The sequence below is a fragment of the Lytechinus pictus genome, chromosome 7, assembly GCF_037042905.1.
Source record: "Lytechinus pictus isolate F3 Inbred chromosome 7, Lp3.0, whole genome shotgun sequence".
NCBI lineage: Eukaryota > Metazoa > Echinodermata > Echinoidea > Temnopleuroida > Toxopneustidae > Lytechinus > Lytechinus pictus.
Window position 1 is genome coordinate 17,196,923 of NC_087251.1, and position 17,566 is coordinate 17,214,488.

A 17,566-nucleotide genomic window follows, 5' to 3' on the forward strand; every position below is an offset into this window, starting at 1 on the left:
TGCGACATTTGACCTTTGACATTGATCCTCCAAATCTAATCAGATCCTCACTTCTAAATGCACACTTAAAAATTAAATCTGAATTTGATCTGTGACATGGTTCTGTAGTTATCTTGAGAATGGAAATGGGACTAACCACCCAAAGACAGCCGCTTCCAGCAATCGTCATTGGTGGGCAGAGACATAAACAAAAATTTGAGGACCCTCCCACTTTCCCCTAGAACATATTCATACTATCCAGGATATACTTTGTACAGATGGTGTCTAATTGCATTCAGGATCTATACTTCTGTGGTCTCTTAATTCATACACAACTCATTTGGATTGATATGAGACAGAAAAAGACAATTCATGTAATTGGTAACAATCAAATTTTTATTGCTTTTTCCATAAATATTTGAACAAGATATCTTTTCATACCATATATTCCATTATCATACCCCATCAATAGCTACAAATAATAAATGTGATATTTACATGACAAGTACTGTGATATATAATAAACTAACAGTAATAAACTAACATGATGCAAGCATTACCCATTTTTTGGTCCACTGAAAATCAGTCTTCAGCATACTACCCTTTAAAATAAGATGAAATCTATCTCAAGAACTTTTTGAGCAAAATATCTGTATCACTACATAATTCTCAGAGAACTTCTGAAGCTTTGCTTCTTCTTAATGCATTCATGTGCAACTATAAGAATAGCAATACAAGTTCTTACTTGCTGTTCAAATACTTATCATATGAATATTCAAAATAATGAACTAATGATGTACAATTAACTTTGTTAATAAGACACATCAATTTATACAGCAATGAATAAGCTACAAAGTACAAAGATGCAAATTCTATGTATTCACATAGATGAGTATTTCCTTTTAGAAACGCTCAAATCTGCAAGCCTTGGAAATTGATATTTATTGTACTATTCACTGGCTGGACTTTCATGATGTAATCAAAATGTCAACTCAGTCATGATTACATGCATTTGTATAGAGAATTATTCTATTATTTTCTTGTTTACAAATTTGAAGTTTTACTCTATTTGCATAGAAAAATTTCATTGAGAATATTAGTGTATTATTGACAGAAACCTACAGCTTTGAGTCATATATATGCCTATTAACTACAATAGCTGATATGTCAGACAATACATGGGTGAAAGCAGCGCAAAATAGGCAGCAAATCAATCATTGGAAACAATTACCTTTTTAGCTATAGGTTTCATCTATTTGAGTAGGAAATACTTCCAAATTTGTTTTATGCATATTTTTTTTTAAGCTTTGAATGTGATATATATAAAATAAAGTAATCAAAGTTGATCTTTTTTTTTTTTACATAAAAACACATGAAATAACAATTCATTAATAGTAATATGATGCAATAACATCCATATTAGAGGAATGCAAATATGAGTATTTTGTGAGTATTTGTAGGAGTATTTGTCAGTAACAAAATTTGTGAAATTTTGCTGGTGCTGCACCATCCCGAGTTTGCTCAATCTCGAGATTTTAGCCCGATCGGCCCTCTTCGCGATTATAATCTCGAGATTCAAGAAACCCCGTCTCCACCATCGCAAGAGGAGCAATTCATGCTCGAACGAGGCATTATGGTCCGACGCCGTGAATAAATACGAATTGGCGCGATAATTCGTAAAATAGCGCGCTATTTTGCAAATAATCCCAAGTTGACTTGGGATTGCAACCTCGAGATTAATCCTACGAACTAGCGCGATAATTGCGTCTCCATTGCAAATAATCTTGAGTTCAGATCAGGATAATTTGTCGAATCAAAAATAGCGCGCTAATTTGAAAACTCGGGATGGTGCAGACGGCCCTTTTATGAATCAAGGTTCTGAACTTCTTCACAAACCCCCATATACTCATCATAAATTCACAGATGTTTTTTGTTAACTTGTGTTTTAAAGGAGTCATACATTTCACAACAAAATGAAATTTCTGAGAACATTTCCATTTCTGAGGATAATCCATTTGCAGAAGAAAAGTAATGACGACAAACTTAAAAACCAAGAAAAGATTAATCTAATTAAAATTTTCAGATAAAGTGTTATACAATATATAAGCAAGTATAATTATCATTATTTAGATGACTTAGTATGCACATGTTTTCCCTAGTAAGTACAATACGACAAAAGCAAGATTATTTTACAAGGAATCACATTGATATAATATTCAGGTACACTGTATAAATGCATGCACTGAAATGAGTACATCATATAAAACCCAAACCATTTCAATAAAAAGGATATGATAATCATAATTAAAAAGCTATTAGTGTTATTAGATATGTGAAATCTCAGTTACTGGAAGACATTTTGTGGAAGATATATAATTTTCAACTTTGTAAGATTTGGAAGCTCCTTTTGGTCATGACATATTTGGAAAGTCTAAATACAACTGTTTTTCCCCAAGACAACTTTTAATACAGATAATTAATTACCAGAAGGTCATGATGAAATGAATAATAATTCCTACCTGTTGCCTGTCTGGATATAAATCATCAAACTAGCACATTAATTTTCTTTTCATGTCAATTCATTTGTGTAATTCATACCAAAAAATTAAATGTAATGAATATTGAGACACTATATAAGGCTAAACCCTACAAGTGGTGTTTGCATAAAAAACACTGAAATACTGTTAAATACACATGAAAATGTCAGTTTTTTCATACAAACTATCCGGTACAAACAACTTATTTGTAGATAAATATGTCAGCCTACTACAATGGCATAATCTAATATTATATAAATACTCTTGCACAAGCATGGAGGCCTATTAAAGTTCAGCCTTTGGTCTAGCAATCACTGTTACCAAAAGTCTAGTACAAGGCCCCGTCTTACAAAGAGTTGCAATTGACCTGATCAATCGCAACTATGGACAGCCAGCAACGTCAACATATAAAATGCTTGTTTGTTCAAACAAATTTCTAGATATGAATGTATATCCATAAATTCATTGATTTGACAATTTGGTGTGTTCTCCTTTGTTTCCAAAGGACATTTTACAAATTTCCTGCTGTAGAAGAAATTATGACACTGATGGATTTCCATAGAGTTAATAATAATAATATTCCGCATTTATATAGCGCTTAACACATCGAAACGACATCTCTAAACGCTTTACAGATATATTATTACCCCGGTCATCGGATCCTTGCATGCCCGCATACAATGTATGCACCTTCTCCACTCCCTGGGGAGCATACCAACAAGAGTTCCAAGACTCAATTGCTAGGCATACTACATAGGCTTTCGCATCCTACTGGGTACCCATTTAACACCTGGGTGGAGAGTGGCAAATTGTGGATTGACGCCTTGCCAAAGGACGCTAGGCCATGGCGGGATTCGAACACACGACCCTCTGATTACAAGGCGAGAGTCAGAACCGCTACACCACGGCGCTTCCACGGTTACGATTGATTGGCTCGATCGTAACTCTTTGTAAGACAGGAACCAGATTACAATCAAGGTAATGGCATCACTGAACTATGCCTGAATACATGAAGACATCCAGTCATTGAATAAACAAAAATTACAGTATTTGACCCCACCCTAAGGACATCTTTGCCCATAGGGAACACAAACAGATATATCTAAATCATACAACATCCTCACTAAATCCTCAATGTTCATTTTTCTCATTCATATGCAATTGTGATATTCCTGTGCAAATAAAGTCCATAGAACTTTTTTCAAATCCCTGCCAACAACCCCCTTGCCTTATCTACATGTACATGTACCTCCCATCCCTCCCTGGTTAAATAATACACATCTCATTCCAATAAAATAAAGATGTTGTCCTTGTTATTATCAGGAAAAAAAACTAAATGTCAGAAATTCAAAAGAAACATACTAGTTAAATATAAACAAATTCATTTGTTATTTATACAGCAGATGCTCAATAAAAAAAGAAGAAATATCAAACAAACTAAAATCCTGGTTATTATAGTTTCCGACATGACCATAACATAAAAACACACTAACAATACTTGCAAACCTGTTGAGGAAACCTAAAAATCAAATAACAAATCCATCTTGGCACACACAATATACACATAACTTGTTCTCTCAACCTTTTTCATCAGGCAATAATAATCTAATGGTTTCTCAGATTGCTTGTGCGACAGACCTCAATAAAGAAAATTGTTACGTTATCATACCAGCACTACATTGTGTAGATCCATTTTCTATTATTATATACGAGTATTACATAATAACATATCATACATGAGGATGGTCATAACACTGACAGTTTCTAAGTAAAGGTTGTTGAAACTACCTTGCCAATATGTGTGGGTCATGCGTGTGTCTTTGTGCATGTTCAAAATAAAGATCCCAAGCCATGCTTACTTTTTAGATGTACCGATACCTTACACCATGTCTTACATACCATATTTCTGTAAATGTATTGCAAAAATACCCTTTTAAACAGTCAAAAATTAAGCAAACATAAATATTGCAAAATATGCTAAGTTCCTTTTAGCTCTACAGATTTTTTAATGGTTAGTATACCATTATTAAATTTTAAAAAAATATGTGAAATCGTGTTATTTTTCATGATTAAGAAACATTAAATTATCTAATAGAATTTGAGAGCACTTGATTCACAATCTGAACAGCGACATTAATTGAACATTACACGTTCACGGAGGTAAAAAATCATTTAAAACCACTGGCCTATTTGTCGTCCAACAGGTTATACAAAGACAACAATCTCATATGTGAGTATCAATGCTCTATCAATAAACAAATGATAACATTAAATAAACTTAATAAACCCAGTATCATGTGGTCATTCCAATAATACAAAATAATCTAGATATGATACTTGTAGGCACTAGTCACACCTTTTAAGGTTTCATTCAATCATTCATGCTCATCTTTTGTAGGGGCACAATTGACATTTTGAAATGCAGTTTAATCGTTCAAAGCAAAGTTGCATCCTTTTCATTTCCATACAATATATCAAAATGATGTAATACTTGAAGATATACCTACAAAATCCACAAATATTGTTCAAAGGATAGATGGACCAACCATGCCTGGTACTAGTATGAGCAGAAACAGTGCTCCCCTGCACTATTAACTAGATTTGCATTTCTCAAGGGTGTTTTTTACTCCTGAGCCCTTTGACACAAAGCTTGTCAATTGATCATACCATCGATATGTATGATTGATATCATATAATGACTAATACAAGCAATCGTTCAAATCAATCTTATGATCAGTCACAAAGCTTTGTGTAATGGGGAAGCATATTGATTTTGCTTCCTTGTCGAAACACACTGTTACTGACACTGATTCTGCACAGCTGTACAATCTTGATAGTAGATGGGAGTACATGTTTGATAATCTCATCAGCAAACCTTTGTGCTGATGTTAATCAGGTACAAGATCGGAAGGAGAGATAAAGAGTATTTGTCTAAGGAAGTACTCCATGGTTTAATCCTTTATGATTCCAATAATGCATGCCATCGACACACCTGGTGACCCTTTGATTCTCTCATCTCATTCCAATGGCCGATCTCTTCTTCGCTGCTGTTACTGAGACCCATTGAGAACCAACCAATGGTCTCCTTACGCTTCACTCCTTTCTTGTTGAATGCCGTGAAGAGTAGGGTCATCTCAGGAAGCTGAAACTGGGCAACCTGATCAGAGAAAAAACATACATTTTTGAAATTTTGAAGTTACGTTTGTACTTACAAATCATTGTACACCAACTGGTTTAATATCGACACATGATTGAGTAAAACAGCAAAACACTGAAATATGTCACATTTGAAACAGTGACACATATGCAAGTGGATGTTTAATAATTGGTAGTGTACGAAGTAAGATTCTTGTATTATACATTTAAAACCACTTATCAATTAGATGTTGTTTGAAGGTTTGCATGGTGGTATGTACAATCGCTGATGTGGTTTACGGTACACCATGTGAAGTGTTGTAGAAACAGTGGATAGGAGAAGAGAAGAAATGGATAGGCGAGAAAGTGGAGATTTGAGAGTAGAGTATTCTTTCTTGAAAGTAGTCCTGAAAAGGACTGTAAACCAGGAAAGATGATGAGTTGAGAACAGCTTGAGTAGTAGAGCTAGTGAGGAGATGCTGGCTTGAGTCGGCGAGTAGAGATGATGAGTAGTATACTATCCACTTTCTCGCCTATCCATTTCTTCTCTTCTCCTATCCACTGTTTCTACAACACTTCACATGGTGTACCGTAAACCACATCAGCGACTTATCAATTACTTCTGATTCACTACTTAAAAAACAAATTTAGGCATGGTGTAGGAGACAGAACAATTAAAGTTATGTTTACCTGGAAAAAGAATGTCTCCTTAAATGTTGGACTAGACTGGCTTCTCCTGACAGAAGTCTTGCTCTTGGAGATCTCAAAGCCACTGGATGACATTAGAGCAACCTTCACAAAGGAATCTGTGACACACATACAACAATTAGATAATATGTAAGTGTTGGCTAAAACTGTATTCAATAAAAACGTGTTAAAAGTATGATTAAGCCCCTCAGTAATAATTTTGCCAAGTTATAAATGCTTTATACTCATGACACAATCTGTCAGAATGTGTGATAGGTTTCTGTTATTTATTCTAATGTTGAAAAAAAATATTCAAGCTCAAAGTATAGAGCCAATAAATAGTCGAGCTATTCCTGAAATCATTGTGGATCTTGTCTGGTTATTCAGATTCCTAATAAAAGTTATGTCCATGATTTTACCGCATATGGGATTTCATAACACCTTTCCCAATACCCCAATTGGTTTGTATATATAGCAATTGGAGGACTGGGGTGCAAATGATGTTGAGTGATGTAACCTCTTTTGTGTGTATGATAAAAAAGGGAGTATAAATTATTGTGATGGTGTATTCAGTGGTGTGAAGGCATCATTGGAATAAGAACTCAGAAGGGTGTCAAATATTTCAATGTGAATGGCATCGGTTCATCTATCGATGTGGTGGCAGTGGTGGGATATGATCAATTATATTATTGTGACAGGAGTCTGCTCATAGTGGCACGGTGGCAGCAGTGGGATATAAGTTCATAACAATGTGGTGACTGGAGTCTGTTCACAATGGCATGGTGGCAGCATTGGGATATGAATTCATAAAATTACTGTAACTGGAGACTGTTCATAATGGCATGGTGGCAGCGGTGGGATATGAATTCATAACATTACTGTGACTGGAGTCTGTTCATAGTGGCATGGTGGCAGCAGTGGGATATGAATTCATAACATTGTGGTGACTGGAGTCTGTTCATAATGGCATGGTGGCAGCAGTGTGATATAAATCCATACCATCAAAATTAATGGTGTCTTAAATAATGTGACAGTGTTTACCGGTAATTAAAATGACTGGAGCATCACGCCAGCATCATTTACCTTATGGGGGCAATATTGAGATGTTGTATGCATATCGATATGCAGTCCTAAATTATGCTAACATACTGTGAGTATTAATTATGTTATACAACTATGAATAGTTTAGCACCTTGAATCTGGAACCATTTACATTTGATGGTGACATCAGATTGGTAGACTAATTTGAACAAAAACATAGTGTAATGTCACATTAAAAAAATATATTCTCATTGACATTTGGACCATGGCTTACTAAAAATCAATAAACACTTCTCTTCTTTCAAAGCTATTATCTTATTACCTGGTGCTCTACCAGCAGCTTTCTGCTTGAAGTGGCTTCCCTTGATAACCTCTACATCCAGCCGCCCAGTGGTGGCATTGTAAGCTAGACCTATCAAGATCTCGGGTACACTACCCTGACTCATTGACTGCAGAGAAGATGAACTGTTGGTGTCGGACAGATCTGAGGTACTGGAGTATGGAGAGGAGCCATCCTTGCTCTGTAAGATGGGTGAAAATGTGAAGACATTGAAACACGGTTTGCAGCTTAGCAAAAAAAAGGTAATGGGCCAAACTGAGAGGCATGAGAAAACATCGATTTCATGCATGATTTCCAGTTATCTTCCATTTCAAAGAATTCATACCGATCTTATCATAATAATAATAATAATACAGGATTTGTATTGCGCACATATCCATCTTGCTAGATGCTCAAGGCATTCCTATATTACCCCGGCTAAGCTCCTCACGTGAGGAGTGTGGCAAATGTAGATTAATTTCTTCCCAAAATAATTCATTGCCAAAGAGGGATGCAAACCCTAAACCGCAGATTACTTCAAACATACAACGGCCATAAATATTAATGGCTAAAATAAACCTTGCCAATTAATGATTGATAATAATTAATAATAATTTGTGTTTTATCTTCTTTACTGGCATGCATTTTAAAAAAGATTATTTAACTTCTTTACAGATAACGACAGGTAGTTCATTTGAAACAAGTATTGGCTATACTATAAACAACTATAATTGGAATCACCAGATTCTGCACAGATGCTTATTAGAATGTATTCATTCATTGCTTATACATAAATGTTCATTATTTCTTGAACTTTATCCCTAACTTGGCCCCCCCCCAGCTTCTGCACCCCAAAATCAATATAAATGTGACATTTTATTGTCCTAGTTACAAATATCCTCCCTAATAAATGATAGATTTCAGAACCTCCTTCAAACCAATGGGAGGAATAGTCCATTAAAGAAAGACTACTGCTAAAGAAACTTCTCTTTTAATCCCTTACAATAATAGTGATGTAAGCAGTATTCATAAGGGACCCAATACAGCATAATATCCACTAGAGCTTATCCACAGTATTGACAATGCAGCAAACTCTTGGTCAAGAACAATGAAAAGTCTATCAGGAACAAGGGTTGACCCTTCAATGAATACGACATGGTCTATTCAGTTCAACAATTTCAAAGCAAGACACAGAACATTTGGAAGGAGCAACTTGGCTTGAGAAAGTCCATAGGTTGAGGATAAAAGTAACTGTATTCCCAAACCTCAGTATTTCTTAAGCTCCTGGGATTTTTGTTTTTTCTGATCAAATTTGGAAGATAAAATCTATCCAGGTGGAACAATGTCTGATAGATTACCATTGCTGAAATGCATCATAAAAGCAGTTGCTTTAATTGATAATTTTGTTCTAAATAATGGTAACAAAAGTAAAGATATACATTCCAATTGGAAGTTCACTCTCCCAGAAGTTGGTCTAAATCAAATTTTGATAAACATTACATTCATGTTTTGAAAATACAAATATAAATATCATACTTCAACTTTAGCAACTCTGATAAAAATAGACAACGTTGAATTTTGAATCTCAATACTTCGAGGCATTCACAAAAGTTATGCATAATTATATTAGGACCATAAAGATGAACTCTTTACTCACCACATCACTGCGAGGGTCGATTCTGACTTTGATGATTTGCTTGGTACCAATGTTTAGCGATGAGAACTTGATGATGCTCTCTCCAATTAGCTTCTCCTTCCTCATCCTCTCACAGCCATACAGTCTGCACCTCAGAGCAGTACTCACAACCTCATGAGGGAAGATCCGAGAGAACCTGAACAACTCTTTAAAGAGAGGCTCCTTAGTCTCTCTGATGTGGGTCTTAGCCCTTTGGCGTTTGCTTGGAAGCAGCAGAAGACGTAGCCTGAAGCTGGAAGCTCCACCTTCATCCTTAGTTGGTAGGTTATGGCACTTGATGATGGTGACATTCATACGCCTTGCTTCACCGTTGTACTGGAAAGCAATTTCAAGTTCACCAATGGAGGGACCCGCATCAGCTGGCTGGACATTCTAAATGGATGAAGAAAAAAATGTATCATTGAATTATTATCTGAAATTTGAAAAAAAAAAGAGCAAATAGAAATAATCCTTCAGGAGGTATCAACAATTATTTTCACCTTGGTGAAAAGCAGCAACATAGAAGTTCTTTCCAAATTGATTTAAACCACACCCCATCAGCGCAAAGGCCTGTGATAAATATTCCACTACTAATAATATCAACTTATGACTATGATTATACAACTTTGATGGGTATTTAATATTGATGCATATATAAGAACACATAGATCTATAGTAGATGAAAAGTTAGATGGAGAGATGGATAGATTGAATGATAGAAAGGCACCGTACCTCTACAACTATATCATCGTCATCTGATCCAACCAGAGGCAGATCATCCACCATCTCTGATTGTACAGGATCATCATGGCCTTCTTGACCTATCGATATGTCACCTTGTTCTGCATCCTCCGCTCTCACACCTGGTACAGACACAAAGAATCAGAAACAAATAGGGACATTAGAAATATTGTTATTGGAAAATGGAAAGATAACTAATTTGAATAAAAAGTTGAGAAACTGGACACAATGAATAATGGAAATTGACAGGAATAGAACAGTAAAACAAAATCATACCATTTAATTTTTTTTTCTTTAATTCATTGATCTTCTGCTTAAAAAATGATGAGATTTGCAACTACTACCCAGACTTTATCTGGTACACTGATAATCTATTGCAACTAGCCCTCATGACAAAGCAGCCTCTGTTGAAAATTAGTGAATCAAAACAGCAGTATTGTCATGGACTCTGGACAAACAACATATTTGCAATTTTTCATCAGCTCAGATTTTGGGACAATCTGCGGTCCCGGTTTAAGATTTCCAACAAAGACCTTTACACTGTTCATTGTGATTTGACAGGCACTTTCAATAGATTTACTAGTGTTGAAGAATCTGTCCTGTTGCAATTGCTACTGAGTGAAGTTTAAATCAAATATAAAAAAGTAACAGTGTTGCCAATGCTGGCCTCAAGGAAAATTATTTGGCATTGGCCGTGGGATAGGTCCTCGGACCAGGCCAGCTAAGGCCAGGAAATATTGAAAAATCAGTTGTAGTGATTGTTATCCTACAGCTTTATAGCAATGGCCTTAAAGCTGACCTCAAGCATAAATTTTGTGGATTTTGCCTTGGACCCTTGGCCTTGGGCAACCAGGCCTTGCTTTGCCATTGGCCTCGGTCTCAGACAGCCTGGCGTTGGGTTTTCAACCTTGTGCACAACACTGAATAACCATTTCATAATTTCGAATTTATCATATAGGCACACACCCACAATTTTGCCTATTCAGTGTAAACAATAGTGAACAATATTTTGTACTTAAAAATGGTGTTCATTGATGCATGGTCCTAGCACCTATATAGTTTAGAACTTCAGGAATCTTTGTAATCATGATAAGTCATATTTTCAAGAAATTAAAGTATTATTAATCATAATCTCACAAACAATCATGAAAGTTTCTTTTTCACTGGGATACCCCGTAATCCCAAGCCTTGTACAGGGACCACCCGGTTCCAATAGGCAGTAGGTAAAATGAGGATTCCCAACAGACAATTCAAATCATCATGTATGGGATACTAATACTTCCATACTCTTTAGAATTATAATCATTGCTACAGAGACACATACTACCTTCATGGTACCTTGGCATTTTGCTTTTATGAACTTCGATATAAATACTAGGGCAATATGAATACTATTAAGCCTAGGGCATGAAAGGTGTTCATTTATACTTCACAGATATGAAAAAAAACCAAGAAATGTGGATAGTGAGAGAATGAAGAAGATATGCATTCCCCTTTTCACCAGTTCACAAGGTATTACCTTCATATACCTTTCAGAATTGAAAAGATGTGAGGATTATATACTGGTAGATGACCTAAAACTCTATTGAACCTCGCTGTTACAACCTTCATTATTTTGTCAGTTTTTGGCATAGGTTGGGATATACAATATGTTAGGAGCAGAATTGAACAAAAGCTCACCTTGAGAGTTTATACATGTCTATGTACCATTTGAAATGAGTGATAAAAGTATTTTTGTGTTGCTATACAATGGGAATTCTTCAGTATGGAAAACCCTCATGAATACATGTATAATTGCCTTGGTTGATAGTCCTTGGTCTCCTATTGACTTGATAATTCAAATCAATTTCATGCAAGTCAGCCAGACTAACAGCAAGACAGAAGTATTACTAAAATGCTTAGAATATTCTTTTTCCTTGTTGAAATATACATATGGGAAGCAAATGAAAAGGTGAACATAGTTTTGATTTAATAGTTTTCCTTAAACAGATCCATATGATACGACACATTGTGGAGGGAGGCGCCAATTTGTCAGAAGCTATATTAAAAGAAGCTGTTATATTGTAGTCTGCAGGCACAGACTCTGATTGAAATTTGATCAACAAGTGTGTCTCCATGCAAAGACTATCACATACAAAACTTGCTGTTTCAGAGGACCTTCAGTACACAAGGCATGAGTAGGCTGCACATTCAGACCCTTAACTCGAGTGAAGGGTTTGCGCAACAGACCAGTTATATTGTGCCCATTTCTGGTCTCCTGAAACCAAGAGTGCAATAATTAATAGATATGACACATAAAAACAAAAATAAATGGAGTAAGAAGTGCCTTTTAATATGGAAGCAATATGTTTGCATCCCCCTACTCCTCAACCACAAAAGAAGCTCATCACATAATAAGCATATGTCATTTGAATTAAACAAAATATTGCAATATATCCTATTTGACCCTCATGATCATCTAATCAGACCACTGTTCTAACAAGGAGACATACAGATTACTGGACAGTTACCATTATCTGGGGTGGTATTCTGAGATCTATTTTATCTCAGTTACAATAAAATATTTTATCTCTGTTAAAATCAGTGAGATAAAATACCCTTAAAATCTCTCCGAATTGGTATTCTGGGAACCATTTTACCTTCATTTTATCTCTGTAAGACACCTAATTTTGAAGCAATATCCAATGAGAAACACTGTTTTATAGCTCTCTCATCTCATTTATCCAATGAAAATCCATTCTACCAGGAGATCTGGAGATGTGGCAAAAAGAGTGAGCTTGCTTCAATTTATTAACTTCAAATACGCTTGCACCATATGCTGGCGTGTCTTGACAGAGATTTCTTCTTTTTTTTTATTGCAATACTCTAATCTTTTCATTACAAGCATCATTTCAAAAACAATATTAGTCAAGAAAAGCAGTAAGAAATCATTCCTAATTCTACAGAATAATGTTAAGCTAAAGTGTCACTTTCAATAGCTATATAATTTTTCTTCATTTCAATATTTGGAGCTAATTCACCTAGAAATATTTGATGAACCTCAGGAACTCTACCAGATGGAAGAAAAAAAATCAAAATTGGTCAACAAATAAAGAATTTTTTGTGAATTTTGAAAAATGCACATAAATTGGCATATTTAATGAGTTTCAAAATTCTGTGCAGAAGTTTTGAATCCCCCACCTCGTGCTATCATATAAAGCAAACAGAATTGACAATCGGACTTGAAATAATGAAGAAGAAGCATTTTGAAATTGTGGACGGACAACAGATGACGGCAGGCGACGGACGCCACAGCATATTGCTCATCTGGCTCTTTGGGCCGGATAAGGTAAAAATGGGATGAACTACCTGAGTCAATTATTTTTACATGAATATTCATGGTATGAGACAGAACCAGACTTTGTAGGGCCTAGATTGAGTGAATTTGTGATGATCTTAGTACTTTTCTACTGCATTCGGATACAGTTTTGGGCCCAACTTTTGAGGACAAATCAACTATATCTGAATGACCTGTGCCGTTGTCACAAAAACATTGTCAGCCCAACAGAGTGCTAAAAGCAAGACCAGTCACATCTTTCGGATTGTGAAGTCAAAACATTTTTTTTAATGTGTATAAAGTAATGCATTGTTGTAACATCAGGCATTGCTGCCACATTACCGGTTGTAACAGGGCCTCTGTTAGTGCACTGTTAACGCTAACAACGTTTATGTGCGGTCAGTACTGGTTGGTTTCAAATCAACAGACGGAGCCATTGTAAATTTATCTTAAATGGAATGTAAGGCCGTTTAAAATCATCCTTTCTATCATTTTGAATGAAACCCCTTGTGATCGGGCAATTTAAGAGGGTGCTGAGAATAGTAAGGTATGCAACACAATGAATGATGGGGGATGGTTGAGCAGATCAAGTAACCCAACTGAATCAATCCAAGAATAAAGGAAAGTCTGAATAAGATTTTACAACCTGGCCATCTATGGATGGATTTCAAGAAGAACTTGTGAGGTGATCAGCATAGCTATAAGCATGAAAGGCAGGACAATTTACAGCGCAATATAGATCTATACATTTTTTTTGTGATTTTGTCAAACTGGGAAAGTATTCAAAGACATTGGACAGGTAAAGGGTATAAGTATTTTGAAAAATCATTTTCAATATTTTCACCAGCAGCAGAAACATCCAACTGCCTGTCTTGTCCACAATAATAATAAACTGGGTCACAATACATACCAAGCATGGTACAAGAGAATTATGTCCAAGTGCATTGTAATAATTATTTATTTGACACTACTTAACAAAAATAGCCAAAACACATCGCTAAATAAGAAATTATTCATGACTTGCCTTGTATCAACTTGTACCAAATTTATACAATATTTTTGCAAATAATTCAGAAAGGACAACAGCTTTAAGACATCGATAGATGGAAAATTCATCAATGACTTGCCTTATCAAACTTGTACTCTATTATATTTAATATATTTTTTTGAATAATAAAGAAAGGACAACAGCTAATAACACATCCATGTATAGATAATGTACCAAAGGAATTACTTGCCAGTTGCCAAACATGCACCCTATTTACAAATTATTGTTGTTTTAGATACAAAATGAAGTTCATGTATTATAATCAAGCACAATATGGCACATAGCTCTTCCAAAGTAATCTTATTCTGAACTCGGAGTGAAAACATTAAGTCCCCTCACTCAAAATGCATGCCTGGTTCCTTAACTAACTATAGAAATTTACAGACACAATGAAGACTAGGTCTTTAATTAAATTTGAATCCTGCGTTTTGGGTAGTTCTACTAATATAATTAACATAAAAAAATAACATGTACAACTTTGAAATAACTTCCACATTTCTTTTGTAAATTCATCCTTGAAAAAGTATCCAAAAAAGGTCGGCCATATTTTGTGATAGAGACCTACGCGTTGAATATATCATGGACCCTATTAAGCTGGGGTCCATTCCTATATTAACAGGGTGAGCTTTTCACTGTTAAGGTATGTACCAACAAACCTCAAAATCCCAATGCCCCAGGCATCTGTCGGTTTACATGAAGCTTGCATATGACAATAAATGTCACACAGAACACTGTAAAATGTCACACTCAGTCAATCATCAGTCAAGGGAAACAATCCTTTCAATGTCAGCACATGGATTAGTCTATGTATGCACAATGCTAATTACCACTCATTATGAATCCAAATATGTATCATAGACTTTTTAATATGTTTCAAAAAAATATTTTTAACTTGCTAAGCTCAACCCTTTATACATTTGCAATGCAACTGACAGTCTCATCAACATTATATGCAATTCAATAGAGCAGCAATGTTTGATTTTTTACATTATATATGTTGGTTTTTTTCATTTACCCTTTGAACAAGCCAAAGGCACAAATGAGCAAGGTTTTGGATGTCCTGTTGACTAGCCCCAATGCCCACTGTATTGAAATGTTTTGGTACTGCTTTTCATTTTCCCTATTTGTGCTGCTATAAAGAAATGTGGTTGACTGCAAGGTGACCTTGCAATAATAATTTTGAAATCAATGAAAACATTCAATAGATTTTTGGATACTGAAATAACATATAAATCCTATTTTCTATTGAGCATAAGCAGGAATAAACAGGAAATATGAATTTTGAGGGTTGCATGGCCCCTTAAAAAAATGAAATGAATTGCCCCATTGTAAATAAACCTACCTACTTCACTAACCAATGACTCATTTGAGACAAGCTCATTGGCATTCTCACCGACTGCAGACTCTAAATCAACCTTACTATTAGCGATTGATACAACGTCCGATTCATTGGCGCTATGGGCAACACTGGGCTCTGAGTAGTGGCCCTCGTCTTCATCAATGTTTTCATTATGCTCTTTGACTTCAGAAGGTTCCCTTGCAGGTCTGGGAACTAATCCTATCAGGGACGAAAACCCTGGGCAAAACTTCAGGCACGGTAAACACGTCATTTTCTTTTCAATTCACATATGTCTTCTACTAGAAATGTTTCAGAGAAAGTGGGTTAATTCTGACCGTCTCAATCTGACACAAAATGACTCCGAGTTTGGACCAGATCAGCAGATATATTGCCAAGAGTTCACAGGAAGCTTATTAGCAATTGTCATAAATACTTGTCAACTTTTTTAGATTCAAACATGCACAAGACAGTAGTGGGCAAGGTCATGCCATGAGTAACAATTTATCAAAAAATCAATGAAATCCAGAAATTGAAGAAAACTTCAAGGATGAAAGTAAGGTGCCCAGTGTAGAACAGACAGATATAAATTCTTTGAGTCAACTTCTTTATTAGAACCGAAGAAGCCACTGATTTCCAGCATATAGTCCTTTAAACATGGTTTGTGATTCACATGTACAGCAAGCAGGTGAAAGATTAAATGTCTTCAGTAATTCTTTCCCTCAGGCTAAAGTATTTGAGCAAACAATAAAACATCTTTCTACGTTTTTTAATACCAATGTAGCTGCGATCACTAAAGAGACCTGGGTTGGGTTTGGTCTCAGGCAGATGATTCTGTAGAATCTCAGGAACTTCAGAGGTGCAAAGTCCAGAGATCCCCCGTCTTTCTCAGTGAATACAAAATTGTTGATGTTTCTGACTTCAAACAAGGACAGAAAAGAATAGGACAGTGCAGCTTCAGAGCGCAAGATGATATGCAACCGCTAGTAATAATGTCAAACTCTATCCAATCAGCATATCAAAATAAGAAATACTGGTAGTTGTATAGTCTGATGCAGTTTAAGAATATGCAAGTGTGGTTAACATGTTGAGCGCACTTGTTATGGGAGACACCACACTCCCCCTGCATGGGACACATCAATTCACAATATAACAAGGGGGAAAAAAACAGGATTAAATCTGGTTTTAAAATGCAGGTTTGGGGCTGGATTGGGAATAGTACAGTTCAGTGAATATTGTGAAGAGAACACACATATATACAGCAATGGATGGGACAATGTATGCAAGAAGGGGCCAGAGTGATTCTTGGTGGACTGGGTATTCATAATGCAGCTCCTCTATTCATACTGTTCCAAGGTAAATAATGCCCATAAGCTGTAGACAGTGTGATAGGCATAAAACTTACTTAGCTGTAAACATCACGAGAATGGAAGACCTTCCATGGAAGAACCAATCAAAGCAATCAAGAATTTTTTAAATGTCCATATGTTTTTGCTATAATATAAAAAAATTGAAAATGGCAGCTAAAACTTTTAAATGAACAAGTTAGTACATACTGTATTAGCCATAATTTTTGAGAAAAGATGGTAGGCTTTTTCAAAAGTGCTAAAAGTCTACTCTGCTAGCTTTCCAGTAGTCACAGTGTCCAGTCAATTAGTTTTCATGCCAATACCAATTTACACATCTTGTCAACAGACATATTGGTGAGAATTGTATACCTAATGGTTCAAAGTCATTGGACTTATCCATTAA

The 17,566-nt window shown here is 35.6% G+C and overlaps 1 protein-coding gene across 1 annotated transcript; it reads right to left on the reverse strand.

The window, feature by feature from the left end:
* Positions 1 to 354: 354 nt before the first annotated feature.
* Positions 355 to 17,014, reverse strand: LOC129264854 (synaptotagmin-14-like). The gene is made up of 6 exons (XM_054902811.2): positions 15,821 to 17,014; positions 10,106 to 10,236; positions 9,356 to 9,766; positions 7,702 to 7,900; positions 6,342 to 6,457; positions 355 to 5,673 (listed from the first exon to the last, which is right to left on the reverse strand). The coding sequence occupies exons 1-6, from the start codon at positions 16,086 to 16,088 to the stop codon at positions 5,476 to 5,478; spliced, it is 1,323 nt and encodes a 440-aa protein (XP_054758786.1). The 5' UTR covers positions 16,089 to 17,014; the 3' UTR covers positions 355 to 5,475.
* Positions 17,015 to 17,566: the final 552 nt, after the last annotated feature.

What these genes read in the sequence shown, in the direction of transcription:
- LOC129264854 (XM_054902811.2), bottom strand. Translation starts at nt 16,088, where the DNA reads ATGACGTGTTTACCGTGCCTGAAGTTTTGCCCAGGGTTTTCGTCCCTG. An exon ending in GTCATTGGTTAGTGAAGTAG is followed by an intron (nt 10,237 to 15,820) that starts GTAGGTTTATTT and finishes TGTCTGTACCAG; the next exon opens with GTGTGAGAGCGGAGGATGCA. An exon ending in ACGATGATATAGTTGTAGAG is followed by an intron (nt 9,767 to 10,105) that starts GTACGGTGCCTT and finishes TCATCCATTTAG; the next exon opens with AATGTCCAGCCAGCTGATGC.